Raw genomic sequence first — 23,160 nt, forward strand, 5'->3', positions numbered from 1 at the left:
TTACTAAGAGATTTTGCTTTTGTTCAAACTTAAGTATTTTAATTTATAATGTTTTATGTAATATAAACCGTAATGTCAGGAAAAAACTTTTGTACTGTTGTGATTGTAATCTTCCAAATTAAATGTCACCACAGCGCCCTGCCCCTTTAAAGCTGACGTACAGCAGTGAAGAAAAATGGCTGGGTTGCTATAGAAACTTGGAGTAAAACTCTGTGTGGTACTCTGTTCAAAGCTGCATATCTAATCCTCTGGCATGTGGTACTGTCTGCAGATGCATGTATCTAATCCTCCAGCGTGTGGTACTGTGTGCAGAGGCGTGTATCTAATCCTCTGGTGTGAGGAACTGTGTGCAGACGCGCGTATCTAATCCTCTGGCATGTGATACTGGGTGCTGACCTGTGTATCTAATCCTCTAATGCGTGTATCTCAGTTTGGATATCAGTTTCGGATTGTTCATGTGGAGTGACCGTGTGTATTGCAGTTGGAATATGAGTGAAAGACTTGCAGGTTTGTATTGGCTAAGGGGGGGGGGCACTGTGTTTGGAATGCTGTATCTTAGCAACGGTATGTCCGAGCAAGTTGAGGCCTCGTCTTAAACCTTCCTGGACACCTTAAGTATCTGTGTGCCAAATTTGGTGAAGATCGGTCCAGTTGTTTGGTTGCGCATAAAGAACAGAGACAGACAGACAGAAATTCATTTTTATACAGTAGTATAGAGAGATAAATGTACTCCAAAGTAGAGCTTTTACGCGCTACAAATTATCCTGGAAATTAACAAGCCCTCATTTGGTGGAAAAATAAGAATTAGTATGCAGTAACTGAGAGATGCAAAAATGGCTTGGTCATGAGGGGCCAAAACAGGCTGGTCACTAAACTGGAATTAACCTGCTCAGTTGTCATCCATTTCTATTCGTTCTGACAGCTTTACAATTTTAAGAGAGGTAAAAAGCTGTGTATGCAGTTGTTGTTTTATTGGAAGTCAATCGATGACTGAGTAATCCAGTATTTTCCTTGTAGTTTTTGTGTCACACTAGAAAGAAACAAAAAAACCCCACTAAATATGTTGGATTTCTAATGATTGTTTTTGCCACCTTTAGTTGGGCTTTATATAGTTTTGAGGTGTAGAGGAAAGCAGGGCTGACATTATTCATGTGGACTACAGACACAATATCTGGGCTTGTTTTCGTGATTCTTTGCAGCTTATACACGCTTTAAAAAAAAAAAAAAAAAATAGATGTCTTTTAACCCCTTCCCACCGCAGGCATTTTTCATTTTTGACTCAAAACAATAAAAAAAAAAAAAAAAATTATTTTTAAGTCTTTTTTTTATATATATATACTTCTGTGTATGTGGATGCATAAGGCTTTTTTTTTTTTTGCAGGACCAGGTGTACTAGTTATACCATTTTGGGGCGATTTGGCACTTTTAATTTTTTTTTTTCCCGCTATGGCATTTACAGGAAAAATATTTTGTATAGATTTATAGAGCGGGTGTTTTTGGACACAAGGATACCTAATGTGTATGTGTTTGACAGTATTTAAGTACATTTATATGTGTTCTAGGAAAAGGGGGGGGTGATTTGAACTTTTAATACTTTTTATTTTTTTTACTTTTTTATTTTATTTTTTTTGCATTTATTAGACCCCCTAGGGGTCTTGAACCCCAGGGGGTCTGATCACTAATGCAATGCATTACAATGCTAATGTCTTTCAAAAATTCAGCATTTCTATTGCAGGCTACTCTCGGAAAGTATAGAATGACAGGCCTGGGAGCCTTATCATTTATTTCATGACTGTTTTTGGTTCTATCTGGCTTGTTTTTGGCACATGTTCATGTTATGCCTAGCCCTTGTTATGTATAGTTGTTGTATATATCTCACTGCACTAGTACTTTTCATCACCTGTTGACGCCTCACGCTGATTTGTATTTGCTATTTTAGATCGTTTCTGAGGAAGGTCTAAGGACCAAAACGTCAAAAGATTTATTTACGGATCTAGTTTATTGTCAATACTACTTTGCATTGTGTCAATGGCGTTAACAATCCTGTTAAAATAAAATCACAAAATTTTTTTTTTCACTTTAACCCCTAAGTGTGTGCAACAAAATTACTTCTTGTATATGTCTATGGGTCGAAGGACTCTTTTTGTTAGCACCACGTATAATTGTATAGTGTGCGGTACCACTGATCTCTCTAGTATTTTAGTGTGCGGGCCGGAAGATCGAGATGTGTTGTCTAAAGGACAGATAACGTATGACAAATCAATAGAAATATTACATTAAAATTACAAAAAAACAATATAGTAACGGGAGGGAGCCTTGTGCTGCTGTTTGGGGTAAGGGAAAACAGATTATCTATATCAGGCATGTCAAACATGCGGCCCTTTACAGGCATATATGCGGCCCGCACAAAAGTCTCAAACTTTGTCTCTAAACTTTAGAGACAAAGTTTGAGACTTTTGTGCGGGCCGCAGATGTACAAGGAAAGTGAGTGGTGGATTGGTGCGGCCATGCTGGACGCAGCGCTGCTCCAGAGGCCGCCCTTCACAGAGAGCAGGTCTCCCTGCCTGCTCCACCCCCTCCCTGCCCCTCCTCCCCACACGCCAGGTGACGTGGCCACGTAATCGGGCCCGCACCCGACGTGTGCCTGCGTCCTACGCGGTCTCATAAGACTGTTGCGCAAGCTGAATAGCAGAAGCAGGTAAGCTTCTGCAGAAGAAATTGTGATTTTTCAAGTATTTAACCCCTATCATACAGATAGGGGACAAATACTAGATTTATGATGGTGGGGGGTGGGGTGCTGGGGGAGGGGGGCTTTTTGATGTGTGTCTGGCCCTTCCTTGGGCTTGAGGACTGTTTTTTTTTTTTTTTCCCACCCACCTTGTAATTCTTTCACTTGGGGGTTAATTGGAGCATTACAGTCTGTAGTGCTCCTATTAACCCCCAAGTGCAAGAATTGCAAGTGGGTGGGAAGAAACAGGGAGGGCCAGACATCCAGAAGCCCCCCTCCCCCAGCACTCCAACACAATAATGGTGTCTGCCAGCTTTAACTGAGGTGCCATTTTACCGGCAATCGCAGGCACCCGGAGCAAAATTCGGGGCCTGCGTGCATTTTAATGGCAGCCAGGAGCCTTGTGAGGCTCCAGCCTGTCATTCTATACATTCTATACTTTCTATTGTAGGCTACTCTATGTAGCCTGCAATAGAAATGCCGGATTTTTGCGGTGCATGCTATTAGTGATCAGTCCCCTAGGCCCTAGCCATTAGCTGCTGTGTGCGGCCCTCGCAACAACCTCTTGTTACTCATGTGGCCCTCAGGGTACCCTGAGTTTGACATGCCTGATCTATATAATCCTCCATTCCCCGTACGCCCAACAGCAGCACAAGATTGGGGAACTAGCAAGTATAATCCCCTAGGGAGGGAGATCTTGGCAAGTAGAAGCCAAGACTGAATGACCAAAGGCCATAGCCTCAGAACTGTGCCAGGGGTTGTCTTCTCAATAGAGGGAGCAAAACTTCCCCACCTTGGCGTTGTATTGGGTGGCCATCAGATCCACCTCAGGGAGACCCCACATCTGCCCCTGCATATGCGGTTAAACACTGCAGTGCTTAAAGGGGTTGTCCCATCACAAGGATCTTATCTATACTGCTTGTTAATGTGAATGTAAGACTTTTCCTAAATACACTGCTTCAGCAAAACTGCTTTGTTTGTCCACTATCTTACTTTATTCATTTTTTATTTTTTTTTTACACATCCCTTGACTTATCTGGTCAAGTGATGTATCTGCTGCTCTGAGGGGGGAGGGAGGAGGAGCTAAGTGCACAGGAGGGAGCCTGGAGGGGGGGGTAGTTTACCCTTTGGGGGGAATACAGACCCGACATCCGCTGTAATAGAGAGGCGGATGCCGGGGAGGGTTAGACGCCGGCACAGATGCCTGCAACATCGCTATGCTCCTGCCCTGCATGAAGCCAGCAGCGGCAGGAGCTATGCTGATATTCGGGGGGGGGTCTGTATTCGCATTGTGAAGGCTAGACTGGTCTCACTATCTATGAGTGTGCACGCAGGGCCAGCGGCATCTTGCCACTGGCTTTGCATATGTAACCCAGCTCACCAATGACGCAACAAAGCCGGAAGACAGAAAATTTTACAGCAACGAAGACTGGTCAGTATGCGACGTGGGAATACCCCTTTAAGTACTGAAGTGTATAACACTGAACCAGAGATCAGATGAGTGCTGATTCAAGATCCGTAGTGGAATTAAAAATAAATGATTATATATAATTTTGTAAAAATGTAAATAAAAGAAACCATCTAATGCTTTATTAATTAAAAAAAAAAAAAATTTGGCATTATACAATATAATCTGTACATTAAAACGAAAGCATTATTGAACCTGAACAGTGAACACTGTAGAAAAAACAAAAAACACTTTTGTAATGGAAGAAGGCTTGCATCATCATTTGGGTGAATGCGGATTACCACCCAACGTAGGGGCTTATATGCCCTTTAATGTCCATTGCACTCATCCTATAACAGATAAGGGCAATGGATATTAAATAATGGTATTGTGAACCTAGTCTTATTCTGCAAACAACCCCCCCCCCCCCAAAAAAAAAAAAAAAAAAAACATCAGGTATTGTAATCGTATTGCCCCAAAGAATAAAAAGGTAACGTGTTACTTTTTCTGTACATTGAACAGCAAAGACTTTAAAAATTTAAAAGGTGCTCGAGGCCAGATAGGCTGACTCATTGTCGTAAATGCCATCGACACAAAACTAACTTCCATCATTCGATTATGGTTGTGTAAGGGTAAGTTCACAGAGTTTTTTGGTCAGGATTTTGGCATTGTCAATACTGGACCGCAAAACACGTGAGGAGTTTCCTGAGGCGTTTTTTGCCATATGAAGCGTTTCCTGAACCGTTTTTTGAGGCGTTTTTCGAGGAGTTTCCTGATCTGTTTCCTCTTGGGATGTGGTCATGAATTATATTTATTAAAAAAAAAAAAAAAAAAAAAAAAACCTGGCTTTTCCTGATCAGGTTTCTGACCAAAAAACGTGAGCAGGAAAAACCGGCTCACATTGGCTTGCATTGAAGCCGTGAGCCGGAAAATGCTCCGGCCTCAAAAAAGAATGAACATCTCGCTTCTTTTTTGCCGCTAGCCGAAAAAAACGTTAGCGGAAAAGACTCAGAAGCGTTTTGTATACTTTGAATGGTGAGGCGTTTTTTGGTTCAGGGTTTGGAGGCGGATTTCTGCCAAAACCCTGACCAAAAAACTCTGTGAACTTAGCCTAAGAGTTAGGGATTACTGGAGCTTCATCGCTTGTCCTAAGCCTCAAGGCTCAGAGATATCCTCCTTCACTCTAGAACATATCTGTTCCATGACCAGAAGAAACTGGAGGGGATACCTCAGGGAGGGAACACATCTTGCCCCAGCTCTTCCATTCTACTTGCCTTGTTACAAAGCAATGCTCATTACAACTCTGGTTGCCTTCCACGCCGACCTTACTAATGGTCATCAACCAGTTAAAGCACCTGCTACATACAGAAATGCTAGAAACAGAATGGAGGAAATCCTCCAATACTGGAAAATTCATTACACAGTGGAGGGCCTTTATATTACAGTGCTTACAGCCAGTGGCCCCTTACACTTACACACACACACAATGCTATCTTTTGGAACAGTTGAAGGGCAGTTTGGATGCCTTCAGGTCCCTCCAGAAATGCCCCACCACTCACCTCAAGAATACAATAATAGTTTTCCAAGGGCTATTGATGTTCTTGGCGCTACCACTCCTGTGTGACCAATAGGATTTCAATTGATGGGAGTTTGATTTATATATATTATGGATGGATTGGTATTTCTTGAATGTTTGCTTTCTGTAATATGTTGAACCTTACTGTAACCCTGTTATAATCACATATGGGCCTGCATGCTTGCTCTGTTGGATTGTTTTTGGGTTTCTAAATTAGCACTTTTTTAATAAAATTGTGTCAATCATTTATAGACATCCCAAAGTGTAGTAATTCAAAAATACATCTCATGACACAAAGAAAACAATCCCTTTTATGGCCACATCAGCAGGAACATACAATGTACATTGCAACAGGATTTCCTTATCCCTCACGCAGAATCAGGAACCAATCCTGCATGAATGAGAAGTTCATGACAAGTGTCAAACCATAAAAAGTTCCTCCTTTCATGATCATACTTACTCACAACTGATCACAGCAACTTTGGCCACAATTCATCACGCAAGTCAAACATTGCCATGTTGCTCTGAGACTCCTTTGCTCATGTTCATGAATGCAATCACATTAAGACACAAAAGTCAAATTTACCAACATGAGTGAAGGAGTTGCAGGGCAATACAGCAATGTTTGGCTGTTCAACAAGAGTTATAGCCAAACTTCGCTGTGTGGCCTTAGCCTTACCTCTAAGATGGTTATTAAAAAAAAAAAAAAAAAATGTATAAAACCTTTGCAAAATTTTTATTTTTATTTGCAAAAATGTTAAAAGTGTAACGAAACTTTTCTAGCCGCTTTTATATAATGAATACATTTTGTAAAATATTTTAATAAATTTTGGCTCCTTTCTCCGAAATCCTGTATTTCTTTATCCTTTCCCTTGCTTCGTAGAGGTAGACATGCTTCTTAGGGCCCCTTCACACGGAGTATACGCTCGCTGATTCTGAACATGTAACACGTTCCGAATCAGCGGCGTTAAAACAGATCCCATTGCTTTCTATGGGAGCCGGCATACGTGCGCTCCCCATAGAAATGAATGGGCTGCTTTTTTTTTTTTTTTCCTTATATACGCGCGTATCACATTGAAAGCAATAGGGAAAAAAACAGCCCATTCAGAAAGCAATGGGATCTGTTTTAACGCTGCTGATTCGGAACGTGTTACATGTTCAGAATCACCGAGCGTATACTCCGTGTGAAGGGGCCCTTACAATGTGCTACTGGTTTTATAAGAAGGATCATCAGAATTGGGAACAGTTGCAAATAAATATCCCAGTCCAGACTATGTTTTCAAGTCATGTGGTCTCTAGAAATAATACAGATGACACTTCGTGTCATATGAAAGATGAGAATCTTGTTTCTATGTTTTATTGCACTAGAGACTTAAAGGGGTATTCCCATGACGCTTGTTCACTAACCTGCAGGCTGTTGTGCTCTCTTCACTTCCTTCTTTTCTCGGCACATAGGTGGGCGGGGTTTCACTTGCACGAGATTGGTTGTAAATGAATTACCACAGTGTGAAGCTGATGTAGCAGAGCTGGATTTAAATCAGCTTGCATTACATACAGAGGTAACGGACTCCTTATCTCAGCCCTTATCAGCCAAATTCAATTAAACCGACTGATAAGAGCTCAGAAATTCCGGAGCTCTCACCTCCCCTATCCGTGTCATTTAAGTAGCGGAGCTTCTCAAACAGCTCAGAGCTGCTCCCAGCCCCTCCCTCTCCCCTGAGAGTAGGCAGCTACATTACTTGACAAATGAGAAGATAATCCCAAGAGCCATAGAAACGGAGTGTAAACAATGAAGTGAATAAATTAAGATAGCGGCCAAACAAAGCAGTATTGATAAACAATGCATTTAGGAAAAGTCTTATATCCACATAAACTAGGAGTATAGATAGGATCCTTGTGATGGGACAACCCCTTTAACTGTATCAAGTGATCCCCCCCCCCCCTCATTTTCCCTGCCTTACAAACACAAAAGCCTACACACATTGCAAGGTGACAAGCATTGCACAGCTCTCAATAGAGATTTTTAAGTTAGATAATTTAGTTATACTTTATTTTTTTATTGTCTACAATTTCAAATATGGTCACATTTTTGGGAAGTCATTATGGAACAGCTGTTTTTTTTTGTTACAGATTTTGCTGGGTATTTTTAGCTAAACTCAGGATTTGCTATATAAGGGATAGTAAATATAAAAGTATGCAGTTATGCACTTCTGCTCAATCCAATCCTGACTGGCTCAAAATGCAGCAAAATCCACAAAAACAAAACAGTTTTTCCCTCAATGTGGGGCCTTAGGCCGGGGGACCCCATGTGGAAATGTTGAGATTTGGCTATGGCACAAATGCCATGGAAAAAAAATTCTACGTTTTACAGTCATTGCAAAGTGGAAGGGATTCTAGTGAATCCCATTTATACATTGCGGAATGTTACACTCAGCAGTCACATCGCGATTTTGGAAATTGCAGCATGTCAATTACTCCTATGGAAATGCCAGTATTTTCCCTATAGGTATAATTGAAGCAGAAAGTCCGCAGAGCAAATCTTTGCAGACTTTAGGTGCATTCACACTACTGATATGCTGCCTGATTCTGAACGTTAAAACACGTTCAGAATCAGCGCGTATAAAGCAGATCCCATTCATTTCAATGGGAGCCGGCATACGAGCGCTCCCCATAGAAATGAATGGACTGCTTTTTTCACTACGAGCACTCCCATTGAAGTGAATGGGAAGTGCTTGCGTGTACAGCTCGGAATGAGCAGAGCTAGCCGTTCATGCGAGCACTTCCCATTCAGTTCAATGGGAGTGCTCGTACTGAAAAAAGCAGCCCATTCATTTCAATGGGGAGCGCTTGTATGTCGGCTCCCATTGAAATGAATCTATGGCCATGGGTTCTGTTTTAGTACTAGGATCTATGTGGGAAGTTTTTCAGGTATTGCTCCACACTTAATGTAAAATCAAATAGGAAAGAGACCGCAAGAAAAGTGACAATTTTTTTTTCATGGCAACTGTGAGAAGTCCATGCAAAAGGAAGAAATTACCATTTTGTTGTTATTAAAACAATTAGCAGAATGTATCATGTATAGCGATTTTGGGCTTGTTTTGTCACCGGCAACATTGACATTGATAAATTTGTTTGCATACATAACATGAGATTCACCATGTTCTACACCGCTCCCTTTCTGAAGTCAGAAAATAATGCAATATTTTAAAAAGTTGCATTTAATGTGTCTCGCCAAGCAGCAAGTTGTCAACATTTTTCACTCCATTTTTACAAATATATGTACATGAGACAAAATGGTTCTAAATTCTGGACCAAATATTAATAAATGTTTTGCTGTAGATTAGACACTACACTAGCGTAAAATACGCCACAATAAAGTCCTCATACACTGATAAATCTGGGCCAGTTAGATATAATCTCGGATCTTTGTTATCCAGCAGGGGGTTGATGTAATGAACCATGTCACTACTAGTGCTTTTCTCAGTTACAACGGATCACTTCTTCACTAGCTGTGCTTTGGCACGCTCAATCTTCTCCGCAGCAGCAGAATCAGTGACGGAACATTTTGACAGGACCATGTTCATTTCATTTTCATTCTTATGTTCAATTGCAGCTTCTGCAGCTTGATCTAAATCTCTGTAACAGAAAAAGTTATCTATCCATTATTTATATTAATAACACATACTGTACAATAAATGTCCATTGTGAAGATCAATTTTTCTTTTTAATATAGATTGTTAGCCCCATATAGGGATCACAATATACTTTTTTTTTTTTTTTACTATCAGTATGTCTTTGTAGAATGGGAGGAATCCACGCAAACACGGGGAGAACATACAAACTCCATGCAGATGTTGTTTCTGCAGGATTTTAACCCAGGACTCCAGCGCTGCAAGGCTGCAGTGCTACCCACTAAGCCACTGTTTTGCTCCTGTGAAGATCAATTCTTCTGTACTAGTAGTATGCCAGTGCACAACATGTACTCCAATAAACAAGTTAGTGCTTCTCTATTATGGCGCGTGCGCACACAAAAACACACACAAGAAAAGAAAAAAAAAAACAAAAACTACAGCTAGGCAACAATTATTTATTCACAGTATTACTTTTATATGTCTAGCACCAACATATTTTGCAGCGCTTTCCAGACTTTTCCATACAGGATCTAAATATATGTTTTTGGAGGGTGGAAGGAAAGCAGTATACTTGGAGTAAACCCATGCAAACACGTGCAGAACACTCTAGTTCCATGCAGACCTAGGACGACAGCCGTACAAGGCAACAGTGCTAACTAGAGATGAGCGAACACTATTCAAAACAGCCGTTTCGAATAGCACGCTGCCATAGAAATGAATGGATATAGCACGTGGCACGCGGGGGGTTAAGCGGCCGGCGCGCAGACTTTGCCAGCCGCTTAACCTCCCGTGCTGAGGACGCAAGAGAGATTTTCTTCTGATGACTCTTCCATAAAGGCCATATTTGTGCAGGTGTCTCTGAACCGTAGAATAATACACCACAACTCCAGAGTCTGCTAAATCTTCCTGAAGGTCTTTTGCAGTCAAGTGGGGGTTCTGATTTGACACTCTGGCAATCCTATGAGCATCCGTCTCTGAAATTTTTCTTGGTCTAACAGACCTTACCTTATCTATCTTATAGCCTTTTCCTGCTTTGTGGGCCTCCACCATTTTAATTTTAAGAGTTCTAGGCAGCTGCTTAGAAGAACCCATCGCTGCTATCTTTTGGCACAAGTTTAGCGGATGCTGGGGATTTATATGTAAAATTTGCATCACTTGGCCTTTCCTAATGATGGTGGTGAACAAGCAATTAACCTAACTGGCTAATTAAGGTCTGAGACCTTGGTCAAAGTTATCGGAGCACACAAATCTACAAAGGTTCACAAACTTTTGTTTGTACTCCTTTCCCTTTTTCTGTCTAAAATTGTATTCAAACATAATAATACACTAATATTGATTAAAATTATAGAACGTGTGTTTAATCTTTAACTTTAAGCCTTTTAAAGAGCATTTCCTCTTTAACTTACTTAAAGAGGACCTTTCACCACATACTGCTAGAAAGCAGACAGTGCGCTGAATTCAGTGCACTATTGGCTTTCATGTTCTGTGCTCCGTGTGAAGAGCTATCAGTGCCAGTACCGTAGCTCTTCACCGCCAGAAGGGCGTTTCTGACAGTCAGTCAGGAATGCCCTTCCTCACAGTAGTGCCTATAGTGCTGTACTGTGAGAGTGGTGAGGAACGCCCCCCCCAGTACTTGTCTATCAGGGAGGTGTTCCTCACCGCTCTCACAGTACAGCACTATAGACACTACTGTGAGGAAGGACGCACAATAACAGTCATTTTGCATGCCACTTGCTACCAGCTTGAAAAAGGGATCCTTTATATCAGTCTTCAATGTTCTAATTCCTAATTACACTCTTGAACTCATACAAATATACATTTCATCAAAGACAGAAACTACTGTCCCTTGTTGGGAGAACCGTTATTGAAGAAGCACTGTCAGTGAAGGCATTAGAACGTGCACCACTTGCCTATACATTAGGGTGCTGGTGCATACAAAAAAAAAAAATAAATAAAAATAAACAAACCTAGAATCAGAACAAACTGAAAAGCCAACAGAAACAAGGATGTAGATGGAGCACCCTACGTCTGCATTCATCACCATTCACTCTAATGTAAAAAATAGGCCTGAAGCTTTCTTCCATCTTGTTATTGCTTTAAAGGGATGGTGCAGGACTTTTGTTTATCTTTCACTGAAAAACAAACAGATGGAAGAAAGCCTCATTGGAGTGAATAGTGCTCGGTCTGTATCCTTCATTCTGTCAGCTTTCCTATGGCAGATCAGAACAACGGACAGAGAGGAGGCAGTGTGCCTTGTAAGCACCGGTACTATTAATAAATGCTAAGTTTGTTGAAACAACAGTCCTTATTTAATTTAAATATTGCATTATAAAACATTTTTATTTCATAGATAAAAATAAAGATAATAGAAATGTAAAATAACCTTACCCAATTAGAAGAAATGCTTTCACCCTCTGCTCAGGGCTCACACGTGCAATATACTTCTTTGCTTCAAATTTGTTACGGTGTTTCATACATATTTCAACATATGGCTGTTAAAAAAAAAAATGTATATATTTTTTAGAGGTTTACAGTCATGTAATATTTGATATGGGAATTTGTTTTAAATATAGTCTTCAAGTGTATGGTTTCTCTTGACATAATGATAGTCCATTAAATCTAAGATTAAACCTACATTTTACAAGCGCTTGACGTGTTAGAAGTTTTGATTGGTGGGGTCGCTGACTGCTGATATGGGGGGGCAGAAGCTTTCAGCCAAGCGCTGTGCACCTTAGTTTCTCCTCAGAAAGGACTCAGAGGCAGTCTATGGACATTTTATAAATATGTACACCATTTGCTTTGCAAATAGAACGGAAATAAAGAACACAGTGCTCAGCTGACCCTTTAGCTTAGCAATTGGTGGCAGTTTCAGCACCTGGACCTTGACTCATGTCACATGTTTGTCAAAATGATAGTAGTCTAGGAGGGAGGTGACGGGAAACACTAATATTTCTGCCAGATTGGACATGACTTATTGTCCTTATAGTGGGATCCAAAATAACAAATCTTGTTTATTTTACCTGCAACAATAATACAATTCTGGCTCTGATACACTGAGTTTCAAGAGGAAAGAAAAAAAATAAAATAAATAAATATATATATATATATATATATATATATATATATATATATATATATATATTTTATTTTATTTTTTAAACATATGTCACATAAGCTTAGGATAAAAAATAAATAAATTACCAAGTATCCAATTGGAGATTTTTTAGCTTTTGCAAAATTCTCCAACTCTTCCCAATCTTCCTTTTCTGCTAGTGCAGATATCTTTAGCCACCAATACCTGAAGAAGGAAAGAAAATTTACATCAGACATATTATTATTATTATTATTATATTATTATTATTAATAATAATAATAATAAATGTCAATAAATTACTTCAATACAATAAGATAAGATTTTTAGATCTTCATATGTTTATCTGGCATCAAAGTAACAATTATTTTTGATATGTTACATACTAATATAGATGTGCAGACCTACAAACTAGAAAAAATCATCATCATAACAAGTTACTTATGGGTAAGTTAGTGAACTTAAATTCTTTAGTTTTCAAGCTTTTCAGTGGCTACAGTGGATATATTGTTTGTTATCAGCACAAGGTACACGGATAGGTCTTCACATGATTTGGGACTCATATTACGTTACACTGTATAAAACACACACAATAAACAAGAGGAAACACCTTACAATGATTTCACTCTTAAATAAAACTCTTACCTTTTATCGGGTATTCTAAATTCTTTATAGAGTTGCTCAGCTTTTTTCTGCATACCGTCAAGAATCAGATTATAGATGGTGTCATGTAATGAATAGTCTAGGTAAGGTTTATCAAGACTTTCTTGTAGAGCGCGCTGAGTTCTTAGTAATTTTATTTGATCCTCTGTAACCTAGAAACGCAATTAGTGTTGGATATAAATCAATTTCATAAAATATCAAAGCTCAAAACATGCTTAACATAGGTTGCCAAGTAAAGATCCTTAGGGGTCCAACATCTGTGCCCCCGGCCAGTAAGATAATGCAGTAATATGGACTGCTGAATATCAACAACTACTGTATCTTACTAACATTATACATTTATATGACAGCAGCTGAAAAAACTCATTTTTAGCTTAAAGATTAAGTTGCTTTCATGTTGGTGTTGAGCGCTAAGTTGGTGTTGCAAATGGATTTTTTAAAGAGATTGGCCAATTTATAGAAGAAAAACTATGAAAAAAAACCTAAACAAAAAACCCCCCAAAACCTGAAAATGTGAAGAGTTAGATCCAGACGTGATTACAGACCTACAGTAATAGGGACACATTAAGGCCGCCTGAATGAGGCATGATAATCATCTGGCTACATCTACTTCTGGATTTAGCTCACTCAACAGTTTAAAAACTATGGAAAAGCATATTCCAAGATACCAGGGGTGGTTTTACACATAGTATTTTAACAAACCAATTTTCACACCTTAGCAGCCAAGTCATTTTTGGCTTTATTGTACTCATCTACAGCATTCTGCAGCTCCGCAACACGGCCTTCCACACTCTATACAAATAGATGAATATACAGTTAAAATGCGAAAAACATTTAAACATTACAATAATGCCAAATCTACTACATCTAAGGTGTACCTCCATTTATAAAACAACTTTTCATAAATTAACAGTACAGGTGAAGATAAGAAACTTTCTAATAAGTCTTATTAAATACTATATGTTTCCTTCTCCATTATCAGCCCAAATTACTTTTTACATAGAAGTTTATGGAGAGAAGAAGGAGAGACCGCTACATTAAAAGTACAAACTGCTCTTGTGAGACAGCTCTTTTGACACTGACATTTTAACATTACTCGATTTTTCAAGATAAGGTCCAACCACTGCTCAAAATGGGGCAATAAGTCGATTAACTACGTAGTTTCCATAGACTTCTGTGTGTGAGGTTAGTACAGAGATGAATTCTATACAAGTAAACAGTGTGACAACAACCTAGCAGGTGGAAAAAGAAATATAGAATTTACAAAGTTTTTTTTTTAAATTTGCCTGTACTAGTCATTAAAGGGAAGTAAGGAGGTATGCACTACGTGTGTATTCACATGTGGCAGATTTGTTGCAGAATTGTTTACAAGCATCCAATTCATCTGATTAGGGATTGAAGAAGTCTAAGATCATGGTGCAGAAACAACCCAATTTACTTGTATGTATTTAATTTCTTAATGGTGATTTCTGACACATGTAAACAGGGCTGTGAAAGATAACTTTGGTTTCTACTTTATTTTCATATTTTTTACACTTAATGGTTTTAGACCCTTAAAGGGGCTCTATCATTGGGAAAAGTCATTTTTAACTAAGCACATCCTTGCATAGCCTTTAGATAGGTTATTCCACACCTACCTTTTGTATGTAAATCGCCTCAGTGGTTATTGAATGAGCCAGTTTTTATTTATATGCTAATTAGCCTCATGGTGCACCCCTGAAGTCTCATCGTGCACCCTCTGTTATTCTTCCCTATGTATGTGTACAGCACAGGCTGCTGCTGCTGACTTCCTACTTCCTGTTTGCACGCACAGGTAGGAGAGAATAGCAGAGATGAGTGCTGCTGGGAACTTCCTGTGCTGGCTGGAAGCTCATTAGCATATAAATAAAAACTGGCTCATTCAAAAACCACTGAGACAATTTACATACAAAAGGTACGTGTTAAATAGCATTTCTAAAGGCTATGCATGTATGTGCTTAGTTAAAAATGACATTTCCTAATGATAGAGCAGCTTTAAAAACTAACTCCAGTTATAAAAAAAAAAAATTGTAAATGAATAGTAAAAGTGACTATAAGAAATGTTGCAATATACTGTATCTTATTAAAAAAAAATGCTGTTTTACATATATAAGGCTGAATTACATTTTACAGGGATGTCTGTGGAAAGTGGAGTATGTGGAGGAAACTACGGGAAAACACACACACACTGCAGCTGCTAAACTCTGCTGCACTTAGTAACACAATAGCTCTTCTTTTGCCTCCTCTACGTTTATTAAAACTGTGCAGTGAATAGGAAAATTCAGAAGTCAGTCACACCGTCATATAATGCAACATGTAATTTTTAACCCTCATACCACCACATTGAACTACCTATGTAAAAAAAAGGAAAAAAAAAAAAGGTGGACTTTATTTAACCCATTAATAGTATGGTAGGAGCAGCACATATCAGATGAAATATAGTGCACACACCCCAGGATTGGAGACAAATTTCATCCTGTCACTTTACCACTTATAACCTACAGTCACGACTTACCAAAGCACCTAAGAAGTTTTATAAACCCACCTTTGGGACTCCTGCATTGAAACGTGGGTATGATGGTCATTGGGGTTGAGGAGTTGCTATGGTATTTGGTGCCTAACAAAGCCTTTAGGCCTTCCATGTACATGAGTCTACATAAAAAGACTGTCTTAGTGTAAAGCATAGGTATATGAAAAAAAAATAAAAATTCAATTTCTATATTTCGGTCTATAAAAATAATATTTGTAATTTGCCTTCATTAATAATTTTGCTTTCTTTGGCTTCTACAGCTAAGCACTACAATACAAGCTGCAGAATGCAATGTATTAGCTAATTGGGCAGGCCGACTGCCGGACCGCTTATTCTCCAGAAACTAGACAGCAAAGGAAATAAGACTAACCCTACACAATTAATGGTAATAGTAATTACTAATACCGTAAACCACAACCGATACCTGTGTAGTGAATATGTTACATAATCTTTCCTAAACCTCGACAGCTGTGTTTTACCTTTTCTGTGTAATAGCTTGAACGAACATGAAAGTTTCCAAGTTCCAGATGATTATCATCTTGATTGTATAAGTCTTTTAGAGTCTCTGGCTCTTGATGCTTGCAGAACTTTTAACAATATAAACACAATAATAAGCAACATAATAATAATAATATGATTATTATTATTATAACAAGGATGATCTTAGAAGACAGCAAAAAAATAAATAAAATAAAAAAAGTATTATTGTTCAATTTTCCCTAATGTCCTCACGCTCCTTGATGGTCTCCGTCTTGTATAACCCTCTTCTCCCCGACAGTTTGACCCCTGCTATGGTCAGGACCTGGTCAGCGGCGGGTCTTTATCAAATAGCTGATATGGTTGATCCTGTGTCGTTGGAGCACAGGCCCTTTGCTGACCTTACGGCTAATTTGAACCTCCTGGTCACTGAGTGGCTCCTCTACTCTCAGGTGGTTCACCTTGTCTGTTTAGTTTATAGGTCCTCTTGGGTGTCCCTCCCTACGGCGTTCGAGAGGATTTGCTGTGCAGGTACATCTACCTATATCTCCTCTATTTATCAGATTTTTGCTTCCACGGAGACTGGCTCCCCTGTCAACCATCGATATATGTCTAAGTGGGAGGAGGCGGTGGACAAGCCTATTTCTGTTGGACAGTGGCAGATTGTCTGGTCTAGGTCTCAGAAGTCCTCCCAGTGTGTGACCTTTAGAGAGACTCCGTATAAGCTTCTGATGCATTGGTATCATACTCCTGCCATCCTTCACACCCTGAATTCGTCGGTCTCTCAGAGTTGTTGTCGATGTGGCGCTGCGGAAGGTACCCTGTACCAATATTTTCTGGACTTGCCCCTTTATCCTGGGCTTCTGGCAGGAGGTGAGGTATTTAACGGATGCTCTCTTTCTTCAGGGGGTCCGTCTTGATCCCCTTCTTTACTTCCTGAACCCCCCTCCAGGACACCTAGGTAGTAAAACTTCTCGGCTTTTCCTGTACCTGTGCACTGCGGCTAAGATCTTCATTGCCAGGAATTTGAAGAGTGTGGCTCCCCTGTCTAATCTTGAACTTCTGGCCCGCATAAAGGACGTACAGAGTCTTGAATATTTGATTGCTAGTCTTAACACCTTAGATGCCTTTTGCTCGGTCTGGTCCCCTTGGGACACGCACTGTACCTTGCAGGGTCTCTGATCTCTGCTTTCCCCTTCTGTTCTCTCCCTGTCCTTTGTGGTTGTCCCCAACCCCTTGCAATTCTCTTTGTAATGTTCAGTTTTTGTATTTGGTTTCTTGCATTTCTGAAGTTTGGCAACTCGCCTCTTTTTCCCTTTGTATCTTTTATAGAAAAATTTAATAAAAATGACAGTTCAAAAAAAAAAAAAAAAGCATTATTTAAACTGTAATTTCCATTTTTGCTGAACTGTTAAACTGTTTAAAGGTTATTCCCATCTCAGACACTTCTGGCATATGTTGCCTTTCTCTATTCCAGAGGTAGGGAACGTACGGCTCTCCAGCTGTTGCAAAAGTACAACTCCCAGCATGCATACTTGCTCTGCTGTTCTTGGAACTCCCATGGAAGTGAATAGAGCATGATGGGAATTGTAGTTTCACAGCAGCTGGAGAGCCAAAGGTTCCCTATCCCTGCTCTATTCACTTCTATGTAAGTTCTGAAAATATATACGCTTCAGATCCCTTGTTTCCTTTACCACAGCCAAGGAGTCAAAATTCTGTCTGCAGCAACTAGTAGGGGGGCAGGGTATGTTGCATAGGGGATTTATGCAGTTTCCATTGAATATAATAATAACTTAATATGCAGTGAACTCTTCGAAAGGATGACAAAGTATGTTAGCATTATACACGTACATCAGGAAATAAAAATGGAAGGGGACAAAATAAAGACGAAACAGGGAAAAAAGTTGAAGTGTAAAAAAATAAAAGGAAAATATAAGAAGGGAAGAAGAAAAATACATTGCTGCAAAATATTATTATATTATTATGCACAACTTGATAAAACAAAGAGCACCATGTACATAGTATTACCTGCCTATATAAGCTGAGAGCAATCGGGTGGTTCTGTAAGGTCATGAAGAAATCTCCACGGTTGAACTCGTGTTTCATGTAAGACACAACAGTGTAAACTAAAACAACAAATAAAATTGTCATGTTTTGAGGCTGTACATTAAACCATGCTACAACCAGACCAGAAGATCAGCGCGACAGAATCTTAACAAAATAAGTGATTTTAATTCGGACCATTTGGAGTGTTCACTTCTTGTGCAAAATGATAAAGCTTTCTTTAACCTTTTTGCTGCCAAGGGTCTCTGGAAATTTTGCACCTCCAGTAGCCAGAGCAATTTTCACAGTTTTGAGCTGGACAAATCAAACCTAAATTGCAACATTAAAAAAGCATCCAACCCCCCATACCTATATATTTTCTTAAAGTAGACACCTGCAGCATTGTCAGAATGCCACTTGGTACTGTATACGAACAGGCACCTTCATGCAATTTTGATTTAAAGTGAATGTTTTATGAAAAAATGCAAATAAATGTATATTAGTTGTTAAAAGCGGAAACCAAACAAAAAATTAAATGCACCAAACCTCCTAAAAATAAGAGTTCAACATGTGCAGAGTTCATACATATCACTATGGCCTACACCCGCATGCACGTGTCTTCAGAAAATCGCTAGAACTGGAAGGAACAAAATTCTGCTTTGAAGCTGGAAATGTTAAAAAAGTATCATCCTATAAAATGTAGGGATTACACACCATGAAAAGTAAGTGAACCCCTAAACCCTATATATTTTTTGAAAGTAGACAACCTGAAGATTACAAATGTCTTAATGGGTCATCGATAGCCACATCCACCTTCATGCAACTTTGCGACCAACACAAATAATTTTTTGAAAAAATACGCTAAAACACATATTTGCACCTAAAACTCATGTTCAATCTCACATTCATATACAAAATACTTTTAAAATAATAGCTTATGGTGTATACAATGTGTATATATACTATATGTACCGCAAACATCAACTACGACAAGAGCTCGGACTCCCAAAAACACGAATACAGAAGACAAGCAGGATTTTGCTGTTGTTCACTAATATGTTAAAAAGCTATACTGCACCTACCAAACTGTGACTGTGATACCAAAATCTAACTTCTTTCAGAGTACACAGCATACCGTATATAAAAACACAATTTAATAGTTTATATATACAACCACCTTCATTCAACTTTGCCGCAAACAGAGATTGCTAGCAAAAATTGCGCAAAAATTCAAATTTGCCACTAAAGTGCGGCTCAAGAAATCCCTTTCTGCAAACATAATGTACTGTCCTTAAAACTGCAATATGTGAGGAGTTCATACATACCACACATGTATATATTTACAGGGGCGGGTGTTAAAGAATCGCCAAAATCGCAGAAATGCGCCATCCCGTTTTGTGCATGCAAATTAAATAGGACTTTACATAAAAATGTTATTTTCCATCCCCCTATAATAATTTTAGCAAACTATACGTTCATCTCTAGTGATAATCGTTATTACTATTATTTTAGTGTGTAACGGATATCACTAGAAACGTATTTTACTGTAGAGAGCTCAGGTATAGACAGGACAGGGATTGGGTGAAATGTAAACTTTATTTGCGACTTTATGTATATGTTGTGTAAGTGTTTGGTGCGACTTTTTTTTTTTGGCTTGCGACCTGGACAATGGTAAACGTCTGGGTCACAGTGCCAACAAACTTCCTGGTTATGTTCAGGAGGTATAACATAAGAATACCCCACTAGAAAAGCTGAGGGGGGAATTACATTATAACTGTATGTGACAATCAGAGACAAATGTATAGTATACACTCTGATTGGCAGGAGAAGGGTTAATAGGGACAATAGAGTCCCTGACACCCCCCTCCTGCTGTCACATATAAGTTATGCACAGAGAGAGATCGTTTCTGTGTGTCTCTCTCTCTGCTGGGCTGCTCCGTGTCCCTCTTTCCTTTCTTGTTAGATCGCAAATTGCTTGCTTAGACAGGAGGGGGGGACACTTTGGAGCTCTATATCTTTGGACTGCATCAACATATCTTGATGCTTTCAATTACATTTTAAAGAGGAGAATCTCATCTTTAAAATGATATCAAGAACTCGATGATTGGATGTACAGTTTTGGAGAAATTCACTGTTGAAACGCTGTCGGGAATTGAGATCTGCAGTTGGATCTCAATGCCAAATAGTGTTTTCAACAGTGAATGGCTCCAAGACTGTAAGTAAAATCATCAAGTCCCTGATATCATTTTAAAGATGAGAGTCTCTTCTTTAAAATGCATTTTAAAGCATCAAGATATGTTGATGCAGTCCAGAGATATCGGCATTAGTAGGGAGGACGTACTAAGTACGTCCTCGGCTACTGAAGCGCCACCTTGGGAGCACGTACAGTGTACGTGCCTGGCAGCGAAAGGGTTAAAGGGTGCCTAGCATTTTTAAAACTTTTGTCATGTCATTGCGGCATGTCAGAGGTATAGATCCAAGTGTGGCAGCCCCTACCAATGACTAAAACAAAGGGAGAGAAGCTTTCAGCCGGGTGCTTTGTCCCATTCATTTCCAGCTGTAGCTGCTCAGCTATTCTTGCCACTTTAAGCCAGAATGGAAAGCTGCTCGGCGTGAGCCATCCTTGTCATTTGAATTTCTGCAATGTAGTACTAAATTTTCCTTCCAAAAGAAATGCAAGGATGGGTAAGGCCTTCCCCAACAAAATCAGCACCTTTAGGCTGGTCTTACATGACCGTAATTTAAGTCCGCAAATGGTCCACAATTGCGGACACATTATATTCAGTGCGGCCTCTTACACCACCAGATATTTTATCCGTGGAGTGCCATGCCGTGACTGAGGTCTACACTGAATACAGCAGGTCCGCAAAGGCGGTGAATTCACGGCACTGCATGGACTCGCCCATAGAGCTCTATGGGCGAGTGCGGCAGGACACGGATGTCTGCAGAATGTCTATTTGGAGTAAAATAGTAGTGTTGCTGATCAGCAACTTGCAGACCGTAAAACCAATAAGAGTCGTGTAAGACCAGCCTTAAACCCAATAAGTATCAGTTTAAGATATTGATAAGGTATCTTTAGAACAATAGAATCTAAAAGGCAAAATTGTACTGATTTTAATTAAAAATTAACATTTTCATGACACTTAGGGTGATGCTTAAATATTTTTAATTTTCTTTGCCGACATTCTTAAGTACTCACCAAGATCAGTGTCTCCACTTTCAATAGCTCTGCCAAGAGCAAGGTTACTCCTCTTCATCTTCAAAAGCAAAGGAACTTGATCCTCAGATTTAGGCTCATATTCTAAGAGCTTGAATAATAGATAAATTAAACAAAATTCAACATATTAAAAAATAAATTTACAACAGTTTGTACAATATGGATTACATTTCTTATTTTACCCCCTTACCAATGAAACTCAAGTCTTTATGATAGCCACCAAAGCCAGCATTACAGAATGGTGGCTGAATGGAGAGTGGAGAGCGTTGTTTTATTACCTCCTTGCTCTGCATGTACTCCAAGGAGAGGAGCTCTCTGTGATGTATTTTTATATGTAACTGTAAACCAGTATAAAATGATAAATGGTATGCCTAATTTGCCACTGTGTCCCTGATCAATTTAGTATGTATATTATTTATTGTTTATTTTTGTTTTTTTTATTTTGTTTTCTATATATCAGTTTATCACACATAGTCCCTCAGAAGGATACATATAAATTAACACTTATTCTCCAAGTGGGTCCCCTAATGAAATAAAAGGTTATCAACAAATTAGGGATCAAGAGAAATTTAAACATAAAATCTTACGGGGACCATAGCTTTAGAATGGGTTGACAGATTTCAGGAAAAAAAAAAAAAAAAAACAACAAACCACCAAACTGATCTGGCCAGTCATACACCATGGAATAAAGGGGTTGTTCAGGACCTGAACATTTTTGATACTGCTGACTTAGTCACAGGATAGGCCATCAGTAAGAGATCGGTTGGGCTCAGTCACCTGAACCAACCAGCTGATGCAGCCGCTGAAACCTGTTTGCTAACTATACGGCCGGAAACAGCCCTGCTCCAATTCAAGTAAATGGATACAGGGCTGCAGTTCTAGATGCTACTGCTACAGTATACAAAGCTCTGTACAATACTCGCCGCTCCCAGTCTGTACAGTGTAGAGATGGCACATGGAACTGCAGCCCCTCTCCCATTCACTTGTTTCCAGCTTCATATTTAGAATACATTTTCCAGCTGATCGGTTTGAGTTTTGTGTGTCGGACCCAATATACTGATGCTGATGACCTGTCATAAGTTATATCAGTATCATAAAGAGACAGATATTGGCTGAAACTAATTTTTGCTCATTTTAAACACTAAACTATTTTGGGCCTACCATTTAAAATTTCAACTATACTTACTTTAATAGCCAATTCTGTCCTTCCACAGTCGCATGCCTTTGAGGCAATCTCTGAATAAGAAATCCCAGCAGTGTCACCAAGTTTCTGATTGATAGCTTGGGCTACGTCTTCATCAGATTTGTCTTTCTGTTGAACCTAAACAAATAAATATATATAAAATACACATCGATATACACAATAAAAGACTGATGGGAAAATACAGCATCACTTATTAGCATTCCAAAAGCAATACCTTGTAACATGCCCAGTGAGCTAAAATCCGACTCACTCCTTGAAATTCTGGAATCTTTAAGTGTTCACAAATTTTAACAGCAAGTGGATAAAGCCTTCTCAAGACTAGTCTGTGTGGAAGATATAAAAACAAACAAATACTATAGACGTGTGGCAAGCAACAATACTAGCGTAGGACTACCATCTCACTATCTCCATCTAGTTATCAGCAAGAACAGGGCAGAAATAAGAAGATACAATAAGGAAATCAGAGATGGACAAGCTCCAGACCATAGAAAGTTCCTGTATTTGTGATTATATCCACATATGAATACAAGGGAA

The 23,160-nt window shown here is 39.2% G+C and overlaps 1 protein-coding gene across 1 annotated transcript in view; it reads right to left on the reverse strand.

Annotated features, from left to right (window-relative positions):
- Nucleotides 1–8,979: 8,979 nt before the first annotated feature.
- Nucleotides 8,980–23,160, reverse strand: part of VPS16 (VPS16 core subunit of CORVET and HOPS complexes) — a 46,776-nt gene continuing 32,595 nt past the window's right edge. Inside the window, exons 15-24 of the mRNA XM_075285126.1 lie at nucleotides 22,841–22,949; nucleotides 22,609–22,743; nucleotides 21,405–21,513; nucleotides 18,191–18,288; nucleotides 16,165–16,272; nucleotides 13,852–13,929; nucleotides 13,120–13,289; nucleotides 12,585–12,681; nucleotides 11,772–11,875; nucleotides 8,980–9,387 (exon numbers count right to left, since the gene is read on the reverse strand). Coding sequence (XP_075141227.1) covers nucleotides 9,246–9,387; nucleotides 11,772–11,875; nucleotides 12,585–12,681; nucleotides 13,120–13,289; nucleotides 13,852–13,929; nucleotides 16,165–16,272; nucleotides 18,191–18,288; nucleotides 21,405–21,513; nucleotides 22,609–22,743; nucleotides 22,841–22,949 — 1,150 coding nt within the window. The 3' untranslated portion in view covers nucleotides 8,980–9,245. The remainder of the gene's footprint in view (nucleotides 9,388–11,771; nucleotides 11,876–12,584; nucleotides 12,682–13,119; nucleotides 13,290–13,851; nucleotides 13,930–16,164; nucleotides 16,273–18,190; nucleotides 18,289–21,404; nucleotides 21,514–22,608; nucleotides 22,744–22,840; nucleotides 22,950–23,160) is intronic.

This window comes from Leptodactylus fuscus, chromosome 8 (assembly GCF_031893055.1).
Source record: "Leptodactylus fuscus isolate aLepFus1 chromosome 8, aLepFus1.hap2, whole genome shotgun sequence".
In the NCBI taxonomy this organism is placed as follows: domain Eukaryota; kingdom Metazoa; phylum Chordata; class Amphibia; order Anura; family Leptodactylidae; genus Leptodactylus; species Leptodactylus fuscus.